This window comes from Argopecten irradians, chromosome 2, assembly GCF_041381155.1.
Source record: "Argopecten irradians isolate NY chromosome 2, Ai_NY, whole genome shotgun sequence".
In the NCBI taxonomy this organism is placed as follows: Eukaryota; Metazoa; Mollusca; class Bivalvia; order Pectinida; family Pectinidae; genus Argopecten; species Argopecten irradians.
Genome location: NC_091135.1, coordinates 30280618 through 30303914, shown reverse-complemented (window position 1 = coordinate 30303914; position 23297 = coordinate 30280618). Strand labels below are relative to the sequence as shown.

Below are 23297 nucleotides of genomic sequence, written 5' to 3'. Positions count from 1 at the left end.
TACTGCTAACACTAGGTATCAATGTAAATACTGCTAAATACTGCTAACACTAGGTATCAATGTAAATACTGCTAACACTAGGTATCAATGTAAATACTGCTAACACTAGGTATCAATGTAAATACTGCTAACACTAGGTATCAATGTAAATACTGCTAACACTAGGTATCAATGTAAATACTGCTAACACTAGGTATCAATGTAAATACTGCTAACACTAGGTATTCAATGTAAATACTGCTAACACTAGGTATCAATGTAAATACTGCTAACACTAGGTATCAATGTAAATACTGCTAACACTAGGTATCAATGTAAATACTGCTAACACTAGGTATCAATGTAAATACTGCTAACACTAGGTATCAATGTAAATACTGCTAACACTAGGTATCAATGTAATACTAATACTGCTAACACTAGGTATCAATGTAAATACTGCTAACACTAGGTATCAATGTAAATACTGCTAACACTAGGTATCAATGTAAATACTGCTAACACTAGTAGTATCAATGTAAATACTGCTAACACTAGGTATCAATGTAAATACTGCTAACACTAGGTATCAATGTAAATACTGCTAACACTAGGTATCAATGTAAATACTGCTAACACTAGGTATCAATGTAAATACTGCTAACACTAGTATCAAGGTAACATAGTCAATGTAAATACTGCTAACACTAGGTATCAATGTAAATACTGCTAACACTAGGTATCAATGTAAATACTGCTAACACTAGGTATCAATGTAAATACTGCTAACACTAGGTATCAATGTAAATACTGCTAACACTAGGTATCAATGTAAATACTGCTAACACTAGGTATCAATGTAAATACTGCTAACACTAGGTATCAATGTAAATACTGCTAACACTAGGTATCAATGTAAATACTGCTAACACTAGGTATCAATGTAAATACTGCTAACACTAGGTATCAATGTAAATACTGCTAACACTAGGTATCAATGTAAATACTGCTAACACTAGGTATCAATATAAATACTGCTAACACTAGGTATCAATGTAAATACTGCTAACACTAGGTATCAATGTAAATACTGCTAACACTAGGTATCAATGTAAATACTGCTAACACTAGGTATCAATGTAAATACTGCTAACACTAGGTATCAATGTAAATACTGCTAACACTAGGTATCAATGTAAATACTGCTAACACTAGGTATCAATGTAAATACTGCTAACACTAGGTATCAATGTAAATACTGCTAACACTAGGTATCAATGTAAATACTGCTAACACTAGGTATCAATGTAAATACTGGTAACATTAGGTATCAATATAAATACTGCTAACACTAGGTATCAATGTAAATACTGCTAACACTAGGTATCAATGTAAATACTGCTAACACTAGGTATCAATGTAAATACTGCTAACACTAGGTATCAATGTAAATACTGCTAACACTAGGTATCAATGTAAAATACTGCTAACACTAGGTATCAATGTAAAACACTGCTTAAATACTGCTAACACTAGGTATCAATGTAAATACTGCTAACACTAGGTATCAATGTAAATACTGCTAACACTAGGTATCAATGTAAATACTGCTAACACTAGGTATCAATGTAAATACTGCTAACACTAGGTATCAATGTAAATACTGCTAACACTAGGTATCAATGTAAATACTGCTAACACTAGGTATCAATGTAAATACTGCTAACACTAGGTATCAATGTAAATACTGCTAACACTAGGTATCAATGTAAATACTGCTAACACTAGGTATCAATGTAAATACTGCTAACACTAGGTATCAATGTAAATACTGCTAACACTAGGTATCAATGTAAATACTGCTAACACTAGGTATCAATGTAAATACTGCTAACACTAGGTATCAATGTAAATACTGCTAACACTAGGTATCAATGTAAATACTGCTAACACTAGGTATCAATATGTAAATACTGCTAACACTAGGTATCAATGTAAATACTGCTAACACTAGGTATCAATGTAAATACTGCTAACACTAGGTATCAATGTAAATACTGCTAACACTAGGTATCAATGTAAATACTGCTAACACTAGGTATCAATGTAAATACTGCTAACACTAGGTATCAATGTAAATACTGCTAACACTAGGTATCAATGTAAATACTGCTAACACTAGGTATCAATGTAAATACTGCTAACACTAGGTATCAATGTAAATACTGCTAACACTAGGTATCAATGTAAATACTGCTAACACTAGGTATCAATGTAAATACTGCTAACACTAGGTATCAATGTAAATACTGCTAACACTAGGTATCAATGTAAATACTGCTAACACTAGGTATCAATGTAAATACTGCTAACACTAGGTATCAATGTAAATACTGCTAACACTAGGTATCAATGTAAATACTGCTAACACTAGGTATCAATGTAAATACTGCTAACACTAGGTATCAATGTATACTGCTAACACTAGGTATCAATGTAAATACTGCTAACACTAGGTATCAATGTAAATACTGCTAACACTAGGTATCAATGTAAATACTGCTAACACTAGGTATCAATGTAAATACTGCTAACACTAGGTATCAATGTAAATACTGCTAACACTAGGTATCAATGTAAATACTGCTAACACTAGGTATCAATGTAAATACTGCTAACACTAGGTATCAATGTAAATACTGCTAACACTAGGTATCAATGTAAATACTGCTAACACTAGGTATCAATGTAAATACTGCTAACACTAGGTATCAATGTAAATACTGCTAACACTAGGTATCAATGTAAATACTGCTAACACTAGGTATCAATGTAAATACTGCTAACACTAGGTATCAATGTAAATACTGCTAACACTAGGTATCAATGTAAATACTGCTAACACTAGGTATCAATGTAAATACTGCTAACACTAGGTATCAATGTAAATACTGCTAACACTAGGTATCAATGTAAATACTGCTAACACTAGGTATCAATGTAAATACTGCTAACACTAGGTATCAATGTAAATACTGCTAACACTAGGTATCAATGTAAATACTGCTAACACTAGGTATCAATGTAAATACTGCTAACACTAGGTATCAATGTAAATACTGCTAACACTAGGTATCAATGTAAATACTGCTAACACTAGGTATCAATGTAAATACTGCTAACACTAGGTATCAATGTAAATACTGCTAACACTAGGTATCAATGTAAATACTGCTAACACTAGGTATCAATGTAAATACTGCTAACACTAGGTATCAATGTAAATACTGCTAACACTAGGTATCAATGTAAATACTGCTAACACTAGGTATCAATGTAAATACTGCTAACACTAGGTATCAATGTAAATACTGCTAACACTAGGTATCAATGTAAATACTACTGCTAACACTAGGTATCAATGTAAATACTGCTAACACTAGGTATCAATGTAAATACTGCTAACACTAGGTATCAATGTAAATACTGCTAACACTAGGTATCAATGTAAATACTGCTAACACTAGGTATCAATGTAAATACTGCTACTAACACTAGGTATCAATGTAAATACTGCTAACACTAGGTATCAATGTAAATACTGCTAACACTAGGTATCAATGTAAATACTGCTAACACTAGGTATCAATGTAAATACTGCTAACACTAGGTATCAATGTAAATACTGCTAACACTAGGTATCAATGTAAATACTGCTAACACTAGGTATCAATGTAAATACTGCTAACACTAGGTATCAATGTAAATACTGCTAACACTAGGTATCAATGTAAATACTGCTAACACTAGGTATCAATGTAAATACTGCTAACACTAGGTATCAATGTAAATACTGCTAACACTAGTAGTATCAATGTAAATACTGCTAACACTAGGTATCAATGTAAATACTGCTAACACTAGGTATCAATGTAAATACTGCTAACACTAGGTATCAATATAAATACTGCTAACACTAGGTATCAATGTAAATACTGCTAACACTAGGTATCAATGTAAATACTGCTAACACTAGGTATATCAATGTAAATACTGCTAACACTAGGTATCAATGTAAATACTGCTAACACTAGGTATCAATGTAAATACTGCTAACACTAGGTATCAATGTAAATACTGCTAACACTAGGTATCAATGTAAATACTGCTAACACTAGGTATCAATATAAATACTGCTAACACTAGGTATCAATGTAAATACTGCTAACACTAGGTATCAATGTAAATACTGCTAACACTAGGTATCAATGTAAATACTGCTAACACTAGGTATCAATGTAAATACTGCTAACACTAGGTATCAATGTAAATACTGCTAACACTAGGTATCAATGTAAATACTGCTAACACTAGGTATCAATGTAAATACTGCTAACACTAGGTATCAATGTAAATACTGCTAACACTAGGTATCAATATAAATACTGCTAACACTAGGTATCAATGTAAATACTGCTAACACTAGGTATCAATGTAAATACTGCTAACACTAGGTATCAATGTAAATACTGCTAACACTAGGTATCAATGTAAATACTGCTAACACTAGGTATCAATGTAAATACTGCTAACACTAGGTATCAATGTAAATACTGCTAACACTAGGTATCAATGTAAATACTGCTAACACTAGGTATCAATGTAAATACTGCTAACACTAGGTATCAATGTAAATACTGCTAACACTAGGTATCAATGTAAATACTGCTAACACTAGGTATCAATGTAAATACTGCTAACACACTAGGTATCAATGTAAATACTGCTAACACTAGGTATCAATGTAAATACTGCTAACACTAGGTATCAATGTAAATACTGCTAACACTAGGTATCAATGTAAATACTGCTAACACTAGGTATCAATGTAAATACTGCTAACACTAGGTATCAATGTAAATACTGCTAACACTAGGTATCAATGTAAATACTGCTAACACTAGGTATCAATGTAAATACTGCTAACACTAGGTATAATGTAAATACTGCTAACACTAGGTATCAATGTAAATACTGCTAACACTAGGTATCAATGTAAATACTGCTAACACTAGGTATCAATGTAAATACTGCTAACACTAGGTATCAATGTAAATACTGCTAACACTAGGTATCAATGTAAATACTGCTAACACTAGGTATCAATTAAATACTGCTAACACTAGGTATCAATGTAAATACTGCTAACACTAGGTATCAATGTAAATACTGCTAACACTAGGTATCAATGTAAATACTGCTAACACTAGGTATCAATGTAAATACTGCTAACACTAGGTATCAATGTAAATACTGCTAACACTAGGTATCAATGTAAATACTGCTAACACTAGGTATCAATGTAAATACTGCTAACACTAGGTATCAATGTAAATACTGCTAACACTAGGTATCAATGTAAATACTGCTAACACTAGGTATCAATGTAAATACTGCTAACACTAGGTATCAATGTAAATACTGCTAACACTAGGTATCAATGTAAATACTGCTAACACTAGGTATCAATGTAAATACTGCTAACACTAGGTATCAATGTAAATACTGCTAACACTAGGTATCAATGTAAATACTGCTAACACTAGGTATCAATGTAAATACTGCTAACACTAGGTATCAATGTAAATACTGCTAACACTAGGTATCAATGTAAATACTGCTAACACTAGGTATCAATGTAAATACTGCTAACACTAGGTATCAATGTAAATACTGCTAACACTAGGTATCAATGTAAATACTGCTAACACTAGGTATCAATGTAAATACTGCTAACACTAGGTATCAATGTAAATACTGCTAACACTAGGTATCAATATAAATACTGCTAACACTAGGTATCAATGTAAATACTGCTAACACTAGGTATCAATGTAAATACTGCTAACACTAGGTATCAATGTAAATACTGCTAACACTAGGTATCAATGTAAATACTGCTAACACTAGGTATCAATGTAAATACTGCTAACACTAGGTATCAATGTAAATACTGCTAACACTAGGTATCAATGTAAATACTGCTAACACTAGGTATCAATGTAAATACTGCTAACACTAGGTATCAATGTAAATACTGCTAACACTAGGTATCAATGTAAATACTGCTAACACTAGGTATCAATGTAAATACTGCTAACACTAGGTATCAATGTAAATACTGCTAACACTAGGTATCAATGTAAATACTGCTAACACTAGGTATCAATGTAAATACTGCTAACACTAGGTATCAATGTAAATACTGCTAACACTAGGTATCAATGTAAATACTGCTAACACTAGGTATCAATGTAAATACTGCTAACACTAGGTATCAATGTAAATACTGCTAACACTAGGTATCAATGTAAATACTGCTAACACTAGGTATCAATGTAAATACTGCTAACACTAGGTATCAATATAAATACTGCTAACACTAGGTATCAATGTAAATACTGCTAACACTAGGTATCAATGTAAATACTGCTAACACTAGGTATCAATGTAAATACTGCTAACACTAGGTATCAATGTAAATACTGCTAACACTAGGTATCAATGTAAATACTGCTAACACTAGGTATCAATGTAAATACTGCTAACACTAGGTATCAATGTAAATACTGCTAACACTAGGTATCAATGTAAATACTGCTAACACTAGGTATCAATGTAAATACTGCTAACACTAGGTATCAATGTAAATACTGCTAACACTAGGTATCAATGTAAATACTGCTAACACTAGGTATCAATGTAAATACTGCTAACACTAGGTATCAATGTAAATACTGCTAAACACTAGGTATCAATGTAAATACTGCTAACACTAGGTATCAATGTAAATACTGCTAACACTAGGTATCAATGTAAATACTGCTAACACTAGGTATCAATATAAATACTGCTAACACTAGGTATCAATGTAAATACTGCTAACACTAGGTATCAATGTAAATACTGCTAACACTAGGTATCAATGTAAATACTGCTAACACTAGGTATCAATGTAAATACTGCTAACACTAGGTATCAATGTAAATACTGCTAACACTAGGTATCAATGTAAATACTGCTAACACTAGGTATCAATGTAAATACTGCTAACACTAGGTATCAATGTAATACTGCTAACACTAGGTATCAATAAATACTGCTAACACTAGGTATCAATGTAAATACTGCTAACACTAGGTATCAATGTAAATACTGCTAACACTAGGTATCAATGTAAATACTGCTAACACTAGGTATCAAGTAAATACTGCTAACACTAGGTATCAATGTAAATACTGCTAACACTAGGTATCAATGTAAATACTGCTAACACTAGGTATCAATGTAAATACTGCTAACACTAGGTATCAATGTAAATACTGCTAACACTAGGTATCAATGTAAATACTGCTAACACTAGGTATCAATGTAAATACTGCTAACACTAGGTATCAATGTAAATACTGCTAACACTAGGTATCAATGTAAATACTGCTAACACTAGGTATCAATATAAATACTGCTAACACTAGGTATCAATGTAAATACTGCTAACACTAGGTATCAATGTAAATACTGCTAACACTAGGTATCAATGTAAATACTGCTAACACTAGGTATCAATGTAAATACTGCTAACACTAGGTATCAATGTAAATACTGCTAACACTAGGTATCAATATAAATACTGCTAACACTAGGTATCAATATAAATACTGCTAACACTAGGTATCAATGTAAATACTGCTAACACTAGGTATCAATGTAAATACTGCTAACACTAGGTATCAATGTAAATACTGCTAACACTAGGTATCAATGTAAATACTGCTAACACTAGGTATCAATGTAAATACTGCTAACACTAGGTATCAATATAAATACTGCTAACACTAGGTATCAATATAAATACTGCTAACACTAGGTATCAATGTAAATACTGCTAACACTAGGTATCAATGTAAATACTGCTAACACTAGGTATCAATGTAAATACTGCTAACACTAGGTATCAATGTAGCTAACACTAGGTATCAATGTAAATACTGCTAACACTAGGTATCAATATAAATACTGCTAACACTAGGTATCAATGTAAATACTGCTAACACTAGGTATCAATGTAAATACTGCTAACACTAGGTATCAATGTAAATACTGCTAACACTAGGTATCAATGTAAATACTGCTAACACTAGGTATCAATGTAAATACTGCTAACACTAGGTATCAATGTAAATACTGCTAACACTAGGTATCAATGTAAATACTGCTAACACTAGGTATCAATATAAATACTGCTAACACTAGGTATCAATGTAAATACTGCTAACACTAGGTATCAATGTAAATACTGCTAACACTAGGTATCAATGTAAATACTGCTAACACTAGGTATCAATGTAAATACTGCTAACACTAGGTATCAATGTAAATACTGCTAACACTAGTTCATGTATATGTATAATACTGCTAACACTAGGTATCAATGTAAATACTGCTAACACTAGGTATCAATGTAAATACTGCTAACACTAGGTATCAATGTAAATACTGCTAACACTAGGTATCAATTAAATACTGCTAACACTAGGTATCAATGTAAATACATAGGTATCAATGTAAATACTGCTAACACTAGGTATCAATGTAAATACTGCTAACACTAGGTATCAATGTAAATACTGCTAACACTAGGTATCAATGTAAATACTGCTAACACTAGGTATCAATATAAATACTGCTAACACTAGGTATCAATGTAAATACTGCTAACACTAGGTATCAATATAAATACTGCTAACACTAGGTATCAATGTAAATACTGCTAACACTAGGTATCAATGTAAATACTGCTAACACTAGGTATCAATGTAAATACTGCTAACACTAGGTATCAATGTAAATACTGCTAACACTAGGTATCAATGTAAATACTGCTAACACTAGGTATCAATGTAAATACTGCTAACACTAGGTATCAATATAAATACTGCTAACACTAGGTATCAATGTAAATACTGCTAACACTAGGTATCAATGTAAATACTGCTAACACTAGGTATCAATGTAAATACTGCTAACACTAGGTATCAATGTAAATACTGCTAACACTAGGTATCAATGTAAATACTGCTAACACTAGGTATCAATGTAAATACTGCTAACACTAGGTATCAATGTAAATACTGCTAACACTAGGTATCAATGTAAATACTGCTAACACTAGGTATCAATGTAAATACTGCTAACACTAGGTATCAATGTAAATACTGCTAACACTAGGTATCAATGTAAATACTGCTAACACTAGGTATCAATGTAAATACTGCTAACACTAGGTATCAATGTAAATACTGCTAACACTAGGTATCAATGTAAATACTGCTAACACTAGGTATCAATGTAAATACTGCTAACACTAGGTATCAATGTAAATACTGCTAACACTAGGTATCAATGTAAATACTGCTAACACTAGGTATCAATGTAAATACTGCTAACACTAGGTATCAATGTAAATACTGCTAACACTAGGTATCAATGTAAATACTGCTAACACTAGGTATCAATGTAAATACTGCTAACACTAGGTATCAATGTAAATACTGCTAACACTAGGTATCAATAATAAAAATAGGTATAATTAATACTGCTAACACTAGGTATCAATGTAAATACTGCTAACACTAGGTATCAATGTAAATACTGCTAACACTAGGTATCAATGTAAATACTGCTAACACTAGGTATCAATGTAAATACTGCTAACACTAGGTATCAATGTAAATACTGCTAACACTAGGTATCAATGTAAATACTGCTAACACTAGGTATCAATGTAAATACTGCTAACACTAGGTATCAATGTAAAATACTGCTAACACTAGGTATCAATGTAAATACTGCTAACACTAGGTATCAATGTAAATACTGCTAACACTAGGTATCAATGTAAATACTGCTAACACTAGGTATCAATGTAAATACTGCTAACACTAGGTATCAATGTAAATACTGCTAACACTAGGTATCAATGTAAATACTGCTAACACTAGGTATCAATTAAATACTGCTAACACTAGGTATCAATGTAAATACTGCTAACACTAGGTATCAATGTAAATACTGCTAACACTAGGTATCAATGTAAATACTGCTAACACTAGGTATCAATGTAAATACTGCTAACACTAGGTATCAATGTAAATACTGCTAACACTAGGTATCAATGTAAATACTGCTAACACTAGGTATCAATGTAAATACTGCTAACACTAGGTATCAATGTAAATACTGCTAACACTAGGTATCAATGTAAATACTGCTAACACTAGGTATCAATGTAAATACTGCTAACACTAGGTATCAATGTAAATACTGCTAACACTAGGTATCAATGTAAATACTGCTAACACTAGGTATCAATGTAAATACTGCTAACACTAGGTATCAATGTAAATACTGCTAACACTAGGTATCAATGTAAATACTGCTAACACTAGGTATCAATGTAAATACTGCTAACACTAGGTATCAATGTAAATACTGCTAACACTAGGTATCAATGTAAATACTGCTAACACTAGGTATCAATGTAAATACTGCTAACACTAGGTATCAATGTAAATACTGCTAACACTAGGTATCAATGTAAATACTGCTAACACTAGGTATCAATGTAAATACTGCTAACACTAGGTATCAATGTAAATACTGCTAACACTAGGTATCAATGTAAATACTGCTAACACTAGGTATCAATGTAAATACTGCTAACACTAGGTATCAATGTAAATACTGCTAACACTAGGTATCAATAAATACTGCTAACACTAGGTATCAATGTAAATACTGCTAACACTAGGTATCAATGTAAATACTGCTAACACTAGGTATCAATGTAAATACTGCTAACACTAGGTATCAATGTAAATACTGCTAACACTAGGTATCAATGTAAATACTGCTAACACTAGGTATCAATGTAAATACTGCTAACACTAGGTATCAATGTAAATACTGCTAACACTAGGTATCAATGTAAATACTGCTAACACTAGGTATCAATGTAAATACTGCTAACACTAGGTATCAATGTAAATACTGCTAACACTAGGTATCAATGTAAATACTGCTAACACTAGGTATCAATGTAAAATACTGCTAACACTAGGTATCAATGTAAATACTGCTAACACTAGGTATCAATGTAAATACTGCTAACACTAGGTATCAATGTAAATACTGCTAACACTAGGTATCAATGTAAATACTGCTAACACTAGGTATCAATGTAAATAGCTGCTAACACTAGGTATCAATGTAAATACTGCTAACACTAGGTATCAATGTAAATACTGCTAACACTAGGTATCAATGTAAATACTGCTAACACATAGGTATCAATATAAATACTGCTAACACTAGGTATCAATGTAAATACTGCTAACACTAGGTATCAATGTAAATACTGCTAACACTAGGTATCAATGTAAATACTGCTAACACTAGGTACTGCTAACACTAGGTATCAATGTAAATACTGCTAACACTAGGTATCAATGTAAATACACTAACACTAGGTATCAATGTAAATACTGCTAAATACATATCGTAATAACGCCATTTTTATCGTATCGTGTTTTCCACTAGACACGTCCGGAAGGGATACATTGTATCTACAGTTGGCAACTCAAGGAACAAGCTCTCTACGGAACAGTCTTCCTTTTCCTAACATGGTAATGTATTCTAAAGGAAATCTGTCATTGTAAATTTCGTCTGTTATTTGGGAAACGTATCCGTTAATGATTGACAAGTTACAACACGATAAAACTATAAAACCTCGTGTGTTCTTCTTTTGATTTTACTGTATCCGTTTAAATAAATTTTAATGATTGTAAAGGAAAAATGATTGAAAATGCCCATAATAATAACATGCCTTCATTTGCTTCATTATTCTACAGAATTCTCAACAAACCAAAGTAGTTCAGGACACACATAAGCAATGGCAGTACACCCTTACTCGGCACCAAGGGGGGAATAAGCTGATATTTATCCAGAGTGTCTCAGAGGGAACAACTTCTATTCTTGTACTCAAATCTGGTACCACAAGTATGGTTATACCGTTCCCACTTTGGCCCGCTGAGGACTACGATATCCATTTCCTTGAAGACACCCGGGAATCTGACCATACGTCTACTTGTGTACCAACAGGGAAGTTTTCTTTTAGAACCAGTAAGTGAATTTTATATGATTGTTTATTATTTCCCACCATCTTCCTTCGAAGTCAGGGAACAAGGACCTGAAACCTGTATCGCGTCCCTTAAAGCCACTGCTCCAACAGTAATGTTTTTGTTACTGGTCTTTTGTCCTTTTCGAATGCTTTTCCTGTTTCAATTGATTTTGCTGCAAGGAGAATGCAATGTCCACTTTTCCTTAATAACAAGTTATTAGCATTATCTGGGTTTATTCACATGTTTTTGCAGACATCTACGATGTAACTTTTTCCTGGTCTCTCAGTTTTTAAGTTGAACTTTTTTTTTGTTTTTCTCTGGTTTTTTTGTCTTCATACGTTCATACTTCAACAGTCATTATTTATGCAAATCAGTTAAACAATGTTATTTTGGATAATAACACTTGCATAACCTCAGTTTATGAAGTGGAGTATCATAACATAATATAATAAAATTAAGAAAGGAATTGTGTTTTTGTGCATTACATTATCGAACCATTTATCCGCTACAATATCGAAAATTTGTGCATTACAATATCGAAACATTTGTGCATTACAATATCAAAAAGATTGTGTATAACAATATCAAAACATTTGTGTATTACAATATCAAAACATTGATGTTTTTACCGTACAATAACGTGAATCTAACCCGAAATCTCTCCCATTTAGTCTCTGATTTACAATATGCGTTTCCTTCAAATATAAGCATTATCTAAGTGTCTTATAATACATTTGTATAGTCCATCGTCTTGATATTAAGCACATTAGATCTTATGGCCATGGTGATATAAATATGCAATTGATTTTCAAAACCACATTATAAAAGTATACGTGGAATGTCTTCCAATGTGCACACTGCCCTAGCATACTCATTTTTTTCAGAAATGGCGCAAAAAGACGTCTTTGAACTCTACCATAAATGTCTTGACTACCTGTACAGCAAGTTTCCTCACTTTCTGCATCTGCCACATTTGTATCGAAATAAATCCCCATGGTACTATGATAACATATTAAAGAACAAAGGAGGATGGATGAATGGTTACGTTAAGAATGACGGTGGAGATCCTGCCTCTGCTCTCAATGGTAGAATACACGGACTATTTTTCAGTGCTGTACTAAATGAGAACACTGGACAGCCACCACCATTATCACCGTTCGGTTCAACTAGGCTTTTCATTCCAACCCTGTCGATCTTCAACGACAGAATGAATCTTTACTTCGCTGATTTCTATTGTCACTTCGAACAGAAGCGACATAAGGTCCAGCTAGTGCTCACACCTAAAGGCACAGAGGACGATGCCTTCTGCCAACAGCGCCTGCTGTGCTTAGATCCATATCAGAACCCATTCTTCTACAGACAGGTTCGTACAGACGGAATAGTGCGAGTTGTCGTTACTGTTAATGTGGTGGTGGAGGTATTCCTGGCCATGAATCTAAATATAAAATCACTGAAATCACTGTATCCCTTTGATGTTTTCTTCATGTACAATCTAGCAACTACGTCAGGCGACAGTATGAAGAAAGGGATCCCAAAGCACCCTTCCTGTAATGTCTGTAATCTGTCTCGTTTCTGCTCAAATGACATGAAGAACTGATATCATGTGTTAAACGAATTGATTAATTATTTAGTTGTTTGGCTTGGTTTGTATTGCTTATTTCAACCAATAAAATTCATAATTGTCATTCACTAAGCGTCATAAACTATAAAAGCCAATATGTTGCTAACTGGTTAGACTGACTACCACTCTCTAGTCTATTAAAAAAAATCACTAAAATTTGGCTTGATTATTTTTGTCTCTACTACATGCCTGATTCTAGAGTTTCAAACTAGGGGAGATAATCTAGTAAAGAACTGCTGAGAAAGTATTATCAACAACTTAATTAGGGTCTGGTGGCCAACTGGTCTGCATCTCTAAAATATATAATCTTGATTTGGGTTATATATTTATAAAATTGTCAAGTCGTGGGCCTTAATGTTCGTACGGAACGGGAGGTGGTTGGGAAGAGGTGTTGGTTTACACTTGAGGATTTTATTTTCATAATTATGGCACTATATTCTATTTGCAACTTTCTCAGATATCAGAGGCAAATACAGTTTAGATGTTGTCGATAAAGAATGTTCACTGTTCTGATACCTGGTTCTTTGTCCTTGTTTTTGTTTGTTTAAATTGCCTTTTGAAAATGAGTGCGGCTTTAGATAATGCATATCCTTAATGTCGATAATAGTATATTTCGAACTGGTTAGCAATTTATAATAGTCATAACATAATGTTATGTTTCTTAAGATCAAGCAACTTATATGCTATGCATACCGATGTTGTCATACTCCAAACTTTAGTCTTTAAAACAGTAGTTTGCTCGAACGTCTTAATGCAATAATTACATAGCAATGATCTCTTGGCATCAGATTTATGTCGCCCATTCAACAGCCGCCATTTATATTTCAGAGTTAAAAAAATCAGTGTTGAAGACGTCAAATCCTGGTTAATTGTAAACTGCTAGCTACAGATATACGACACGTTGGTAAATGAGTTATAATGGTGTAAATCGTTGACAGTTTGGTATAATTTAAAAAAAAAAGTATTTGTACATTACGCAAGTTACTTTTTCCATCAAAATGAGAATTATTCCTGACTTATTTCCCTTTACACGGACCAGTTCTTAAGTCTAAATCCTCACCAGAAAAAAGGTACGTTGTCGAATACGTTTTCATACATGTATGTCAGCCCCTTCATCCCTTGTAAGAACACTTTGATTGTGTTGTGTATTGTTGGCTTCCATGTCTGCATGCTGTAAGACCTATGGTTACATATGTAGCTATGGTGTATTATAAAACGGATCATATTACGTTTGTTCACCTATAATCATATATATAACCGCGTTTAAATCACACTACAGTTTAACAGAAAACCCAAATTGTTCATCATTTCGTAATACAAAATTTTGTAAACTCGTACACACCCAAATCACCGTAGGTTTGGCAATGTATATTTTGGATTTTCTATTTATAGCAGGTTTGGCATAGATAACAGTCATTATCAAAACGTAACGAACGATGTATATATATATATTATGTACATTAATGTGTGTAAATACAGGTAAATAAAACATCTTTAAACATCGGCTTTCTTCACATAAAAGACCTTGGACATAAAACAAAATCTGTGAGTCATGCCCATAATTAGATTTAACGCATTGTTATTCAATGAGGTAAAACGATCTAGAAATGTACATAGGTTACCTCTTTATCTCTGTTAACTAAGCGGTGTGTTTGAGGAAACATTATCAAAACGAAAGTAATAACTAGTGTGGTTCTAAGAATACAATCTTACGGATATACCCGACCACATGTGCTTTATTCACTTAAATGTTTGTACTTAAGTGATATTTTGAGTACGATCTTGTCTAATCATATCGAGCAGACGCAGGACGTAAAGGACACGAGATATGTCTGAGAACACTTTGGTAACTCAAACACGAGGTAAATGACATGTTTTTTCTCTACTGTAAAGGGTAGGGTTATTATATTAAATCCTAAAATGATGCATTCGTGAGAAATATTTGATAATATTTTCCATGTAAATGGCAATGCAAATAGAATAGAATCTGATATAATATACGTAAACCCGGTATCATACTCCAAATAATATTTTTCATAACTTTAAAGGGACAATTCGCTCAGGCTAATTCTTTTACATAACCAAGAAGCAAAATATGGCATAACTGTATTGTTCTACATTTCATATGAAACATTTAACTCAATATATTGACAAATTCCACGTCATTGTTAAGTATTTTAATTGATACCGTTGTAATTACAAATCGTTGATCAATACGATTAAGCAGGTACAGTATGTACTCTGTACCCATATCCGAGCCAAAGTCACGCATGTTAAACAAATGAACTACATAACCACTGAGGAGGTAATAAAATGATTTTTAGGCAAGACAATTCACCTTATAATGTAAACCACTACTGTCAGAGCGATTTGAGCAGTTCTAGACAAAAGTTGCATTACTCTACGAGCAAAGGACAAGGTTCGGCATACAAGAAGTTCGATCACAATGTGTAATGGCGGACAGCGAGCAAGTTTGAACATCTACACACATGTCACCACCATGGGCTTTTCAGGCATATCACAGTAAAACCGACTGATCTAATTTCCATTAGAACTGGTTTTCCCCCGATATATGTACAAATCTTAATGTTCTCTAAGATTGCATTGTCCCTTTAAATACAGGTAATCATTTACGTGACAGTGATTTTAAGTTAAATGGATATATGACGTCAATACATTACTTCCGCCTTAAGTTATTGTGCCATCAACAACATACAAGTGACCCGCACAAGACGTTTAATTTTTCATTTTTGTTTTTTCTTGTTTATTTATAATTTTCGAATGCAAGCGTTAATTTATGTCATATTATAAAGGGATTTATGTTACATGTATAACAATGTGTATTTTGAAATTGACTAAAAACTGTATGTTGTAAAATTTTAAATTAAAATGTCACCATATTATTGTGGCCATGCATTCTGATTTATGTCGTTTTTATAGTTCATTGTGACTGGACTAAAGATGTATAAATCAAGTTAGTATACCTCATGATATGAAAGCCTATTTACCCTCAGATGTAACATTTCCCTGCGACAAACCCTCGGGAAATGTCATAACTACGGGTAAATAAACCTTCATATCACCCAACCACCGGACCCATAATGCAGAATAACACATAGGTCATATGCAGACAAACATTCGACGTTATCAGCTACATCTCTATAGATGAACATTTTTATAATATAAAAAAGAAACAAAGAAATAAATTATTGCACATGAAATTTATGTGATATTTCTTTGCATAAAGATTATCCATCTATCCAGAAATAATTTTTCATGTATACGGATAATAGTGCTATAACTATATTTTACACCCGTCACTTACACCTTACGCTACATGGCTAAGGAACATGTTTCTACTTATTGAAAATAAAAGTTGAAAATCTTTCTGGGCATGAAGGCGGATCAAATAATTACCCCCTTTTTTAATGTAAGGTTCCAATTTTCAATTTGAATATATCAACGACGAATTGCATGTATCAAATATCATAATTAAGCGGTATGATTCGGTCACAAAATCGTCAAATTTGGCAGCATTCGATAGCGTTATATTATTAACAGACTACTTAGTACCTCGCTAACTATACTATGTTACACCATCTCTATACCATCAGGAAGATAGAATATTGGTTGTCAGACGCTATGTTCATATATTTAATGGGCAGTTATTAATGTATTGTGATTTTGAACTTTTGTATATATATATATTATAACAAATATCAGGATGAATTGTGTGTATACGCAGTCATCTGATGTAATGATTGATTATCCAATGTATCTTTATCATGATTATAGTAGAGTATTTTCATATTATGTTAATCATTGAAATACATTTATTCTATTATAAAGCACACACAAGCCAAACGTACTACTACGTATAAATTGTCCCCCAACCATGTCACTGGACAGCAGACAATTTGGTGTGAAGTTCGAGTGCGAACAGGTAAGCTAGTATTATGCACATTATTTCTTTCATTTGCTTACAAAATAAGTTCGCAGTGTCAAGGTATATTTATATGCATACTTTATATAGATAAAATCAACAAACAGTAGATTAGTAGACTTAATATTTATGTTTGACCCCAAGAAATCTGTTTGATTAACATATTGAAATAATTCCATAAAGTCATTGTAATAAAAAGAAATGAGAAAAAAACTTAAAATACTGAACTGTGAAATTACAAACATTAATAGTATGTAGAATGTTTCTATTTTCACTTCGATAAAAGCTGGATACTGTGATTTTAGGCTCATGTTTGAATTCAGAGAAAATATAATATACGGTATGCGATGATGATGAAAAACTGGATTTAATTCTTCTTTGCATTCTCTTATATTCATAGCAAACGACGGTTCTTTTACGAAGTGATTACAGAAAAAACCCACTGTCACTCCGAATACACATCAGGAGTAATAAAGAACCGAACTCGGACTTGTTGTATTTACAAATATTCAACAAAAGTTCTAATATCATATTCCATGCATTCCTGCGTCCCTCACAATGTCGGATGATGATTTGTCCTGATGACGTCATGGGAAAGTCTGAAACAACTATAATAGTTTATAGTACAGAGACTGTTCGTAGCTACAGATATGTCTGGCATCGTATTATAATGGCAGGAAAAACAACCGTACGTATAATGGCAGGAAAAACAACCGTCACGTTAAAGGGAGGTAAATATTGCTTTTAGTGTTAATAAGGCTGGGGAATTGTGTGATTCTTAATTATTGATTTCACAGTTAAATGGCGTCGAAAACGGCCATCTTGAACGAACGTTATTTTCACTTAGACCAGCAAAGATTAATAGTAAATTTATAGCTTAAACCGTCTTTCGGTTAATACACATATAATTGTACAATGCCGTGTCCCAAATTATAAGATTGTGCAACAAGGTTTACACTAGGTAACTGTTTAGCCCACACATGCTTCACGAATGCAGCAGAATTTACTTTTGAATTGTCTACTTTGAGGTATTATTTAACATTGTTTGGTACATAAACTTATTCAATGTATTCTTTAACTTATTAAATTTCAATATTTGATTGTTAATTCATAAATGCAGTTGTTTAGGGGATTTTGATTTAACTTACTCGATGCATTCTGTAACTTTATTAAGATAGGACTATTGATTCTAGCTGGTGCCCGGAGACCTTTTCTCGTAAAACCTATCCACCAAGCACGTGGTTCCCCTCTAACAAAACTTAAAACATATATGTTTTCAGAGGAAGGACAATACTTACATAAAATCTTTTCTAAAACAAGATTTATATTTTAAATGGTACTTGACCGACTGTTGGTTTTTAGTGATAGGGTCTAAATATAGCAACTCGTATCATCAATCCAATATGAAGGGAAAGTTATGACAGATCCTCTGTAGAAAAGGAAATACATAAAACAACTTTGGTCCGTTTTTATCTTGATGCCGCCAAATGGATTTTAATATATACTTTTATTTTAAAGAAGCGACAGCAAACTACATGGCAGTTTCATTGCATCCACTTAAGAACTACCAAGACTTCTGTGTAGATGCTACAAATAAGGTATAATGACTTGTACATTTGAGCAAATGCGATCATTGAACAGTATACATCATGATAATGCTTATTCAATTAATTAAATGGGGAAGGTTCCTATTCCATTGCTAAAATGTTATATTTGTTAAGCCCTTTGTAAAACAGTACTGACTCCGAATTCATGAAATTAAAAAAAAAACCGATATCTAGACAACATTAAAGCTATCCCTATTACAACATATGTCATAGTTTCACTTAAAATGGACAGTTAAATTGCAGTTGATCTGTACTTTGGTTGTGGTATTTATTTACAAACAGATTCCCTATCATATTGACGTAGTGAGTACAAGTCCGCAGGGGTACATGTTGACAGATTACCACTACAGCGGAGGAACGGATGGTCTTATCGTCCTTCTTCATCAAGTCTACCCTCCAGAGTCTTTTCTCGTCATGTTTCGCTACCAGCCATATCCGACCTATAACCTTCCTTTTGTACTTAAACCTGCAACAGAGTACAAATTACAACTCTTCAGAGTCTATACCAGACGGGGCAAGGAGGACATCGGTATAGGGAATTCTCACTCGACTGTAGCTACGTTTACAACATGTAAGCATGTAATTAACGATTGTAACGGTCGATGTAATTAGCATAAACTTCTTTGACGATTTAGCTTATACTTATTTGATGAAGTTTTGTCTACTAAACCTTACCTATTGTTATCATGCAATGGTATTCCTACTGACTTTTTAAATTATTTAGACTTTGCATGTACATAAAATCTAAATTGGACATGAGAAATCTCGAAATATTTTATCGAAAAACCGACAAAATTTAGAAACCTTTTTGAGAGATCGACTGTTAAACCGATTGATCAAGCAAGTTATTTAGATGTTAAAATGCCTTCAATATTTTTGCATGAAACATGTTTTTTTTCCAGATATGACACAAGCGGAGGTCCGTGAGTTATACATGAAGGCTTTAGCATACTTGTCAGACCATCGACCCCGTTTTACAATCATTACCCATTTCTATCGTAACAAATCAGATGAGTACTTTACGAATATCATGACATCAAATGGAGTCATGTACAAATATGATAAGAACTGGGGAGGAGAGCAGGCTTCTTCACTCAACAAACAAATAAAAGGACTGTTCTTCAGTGCCAATGTCGACCCGGTGACCATGACACCTCCGGACATCTCCTACTTTGGGCCAGTGAGGCTGCACATTCCCACGTATCTACTTCTTCATGACGACATAAACATGTATTTCTCAGATTTTTACTGCCATACTGTGAAGCACAAAGCTCAACTTGTCTTGACTGTTAAGGGCAGTCAAACTGACTTCTACTGTCAACAACGTCTTGTTCTTGTTGACAAAAGAAATAACCCGTTCCTCATGAGAGCAGGTTACGGGCCTTTCGAGGCAGTCCGCGTGACAGTAAACATTACAGTGGAATTATTCTATACCGAAGATGTTCCAATCATTGCCTGGAGAAACATGAATCATAATGTGTACTTCACCAGAACGAAACAGAAGGGAAAGGCCTTGGCTATGGTAAACGGTGTACCGAAGAACAAAGATTGTCGGATATGTAATCTGGACTGTTTTCTGGACCGTCTTGCTCACGATTTGGTTTGATTTGAATATGTTTGCTATCATCGTATATTGTTTTGTAATTGTAAATAATAGTAAACATGGCTAATTTATACAGAGTATGATTCCGTTACAGATACCTGTGTATGAGACTGCTGTTAGGTTGTCTGTTACTATTATATACAGGTATATATAATATTCTAGACGATGTATATAGGAATATTCAACTTTTTTACGTTTAAATTGCCAAATGGGAGCTGCTTTATATGTTTTATATGCTTATCCCGTTGAAATTACTGCCGAACAGCTTAACCAAGTAATTTAACAAAGACCTGAAAGAAAAAGATGAAGGGGAGTAAGAGGAAAAGGAAGCAGAAAGAAATCAACTACAAATATAATATATCGTCTTATGACATCGGATTAATGTATGAGATAATATTTTTTCAACACATAATGACTTGCAGATCAGATAAAAAAATATACTTTAATTAACCAAGACACTAAGAAGTGATACGTTCTAATCACTAGTCGTTAGTACATAAACTATTATATGAAATAAACATTCATCTATGATCATAAATATGACTATACCATACATGTCTTTTTATATCTGATGTTTATTGCACAGGCAGCAGGGAAATCAAAATAGATTTTGTGATATAAGGGACATAACTCATATTATAGCTTGTTCTAAATATTATAAACATGCTATATAACCAATCCTAAAGATCGTTCAAATTGTGCCTAATGTGTGACGTTTCTTGTGAAATCCCGTATATAGTCAGGAATTTACAATTATTTCAAATTTTAACAATTATAAAAAATGTATACGCTTGGTCAAAGGATTGCTGATATTGTTTTGAAAATAAATCGTGATTCACTATCAGAATAGATTGTCAACAAAAGTTAGGCTTCACTATAGCCGTAGTATAGAATATAATTTTGACATTGCCTTTAATAATTTGCTGTCCCGTGGGGTTTTTTTCCGGGCACTCCGGTTTCCCCCCTTACTAAGATCCTTCGCGCGCTTACATCCGGGCCATCAAGAGTGATTTGCAAGAGTTGTATAGCTTTTTTTCGTCATCGATGTAAAACAAATAAAGTTTATATTTTAATAATATGCTTACACTTAGTCTTATTTCGAAAATATACTGGATCCTATTTTTAATTAGCACTTGAGATTTTCATAAACTATTTCAAAACACATATTTTGTACATATGTACCCTTCAGAGGAAACGAAAAAAACAACAACATACTTTAAGGTTCTAGTATAGTGGAATGTTTAAACGCCATTTAAAAAAAAAAGTTTTATGTACCATGACTTTCGTGCTCACGAATCAATCATAGCTTTTAATATGTTATTCACTAACAATAGTTATCATCATTTTGCGAATTACCATTATACTTATAATTTAAAGGTTTAAATTTTTAAAAGTTGTAATTAGCTCAAAATGAATCATGGCAGTAGTACCAAAAATCCTGATATTGACGTCTACGGTACAGTGAAATGAGTACACATGGTCACAACAAGACGCTAAGTGGTGGTTTACAATTTATCTTCATATTTTAGTAGTGATTATAAAAGTGATTTCTTAAGATATGCTTTGTTTATGTAAACATACATACAACATAAAAAAACAAGAACTATGTTAGTTCATAACTATGTGCTTTTACAAATGTTTGTTTGCACGTGCCTTTGTATTATTCTCACTTCTGAATTTATGATATTAATGAAGAAAAAAGGCAGCTTGTGAATAGTGATGCTGCTTTTCGACAATATAGATTTGGAACATGCATTGTAAATTAAACTGAACAAAGCAACTTTAATGAAATCTGATAACGACTTCTTAACATTTCCAAACGTGGTGAGTGAGTTTCTAAACGTTAGTATTCCCAACGTAGTGAACCATCAGTAGTGGCAAGACCATTTTCTTGGATGTCTTATGATGTTATAAACAGCAATCTGGTAAAGTAAAAGTCGCATAAGTGACAATATCATCAATATTTACATTTTTTTCTACATTCACTTGTCACTTCTGCTATATACTTCAACCAAGCCAAAGTGAAGTCTATGAAGGTATAAATGACACCCAAAACGTGAATATTTTGAGTCAATAATGTTGACATGGTATGTAAGGTCAACTGATCACCGTAAAAATGGCTGTTCCATCTTCTGGATTATATCGTCGTTGATACACAGCTTTCCTTTTATAACTTAAACAAGTCTAAATCTATTGAATTCCATAGGAATTTCAATGCTTAATTTTACCAATATCAAATCAGATTGAAATTGAACTTGATGTAAATTAACAATGCACAGTAGTAAACATACTTTATCTGATAGAA

At 32.9% G+C, this 23297-nt stretch overlaps 2 protein-coding genes across 3 annotated transcripts; both read left to right on the top strand.

Moving 5' to 3' along the window:
* Positions 1 to 11599: 11599 nt before the first annotated feature.
* Positions 11600 to 18343, top strand: LOC138315098 (uncharacterized). Its single transcript, XM_069255842.1, has 5 exons — positions 11600 to 11723; positions 11949 to 12219; positions 13103 to 13581; positions 17689 to 17782; positions 18183 to 18343. The coding sequence occupies exons 1-5, from the start codon at positions 11721 to 11723 to the stop codon at positions 18206 to 18208; spliced, it is 873 nt and encodes a 290-aa protein (XP_069111943.1). The 5' UTR covers positions 11600 to 11720; the 3' UTR covers positions 18209 to 18343.
* Positions 18344 to 18481: 138 nt separating this feature from the next.
* Positions 18482 to 22068, top strand: LOC138315097 (phytanoyl-CoA hydroxylase-interacting protein-like). Of its 2 annotated transcripts, XM_069255839.1 has the most exons (4): positions 18482 to 18513; positions 19301 to 19380; positions 19672 to 19960; positions 20292 to 22068. In XM_069255839.1, exons 2-4 carry the CDS (start codon positions 19318 to 19320, stop codon positions 20993 to 20995), a joined length of 1056 nt encoding a protein of 351 aa, XP_069111940.1. In that variant the 5' UTR covers positions 18482 to 18513; positions 19301 to 19317; the 3' UTR covers positions 20996 to 22068. The 2 variants fall into 2 exon arrangements, with proteins under 2 accessions (XP_069111940.1, XP_069111942.1); XM_069255841.1 differs by lacking the exon at positions 19301 to 19380 and having other exon boundaries at positions 18495 to 18513.
* Positions 22069 to 23297: the final 1229 nt, after the last annotated feature.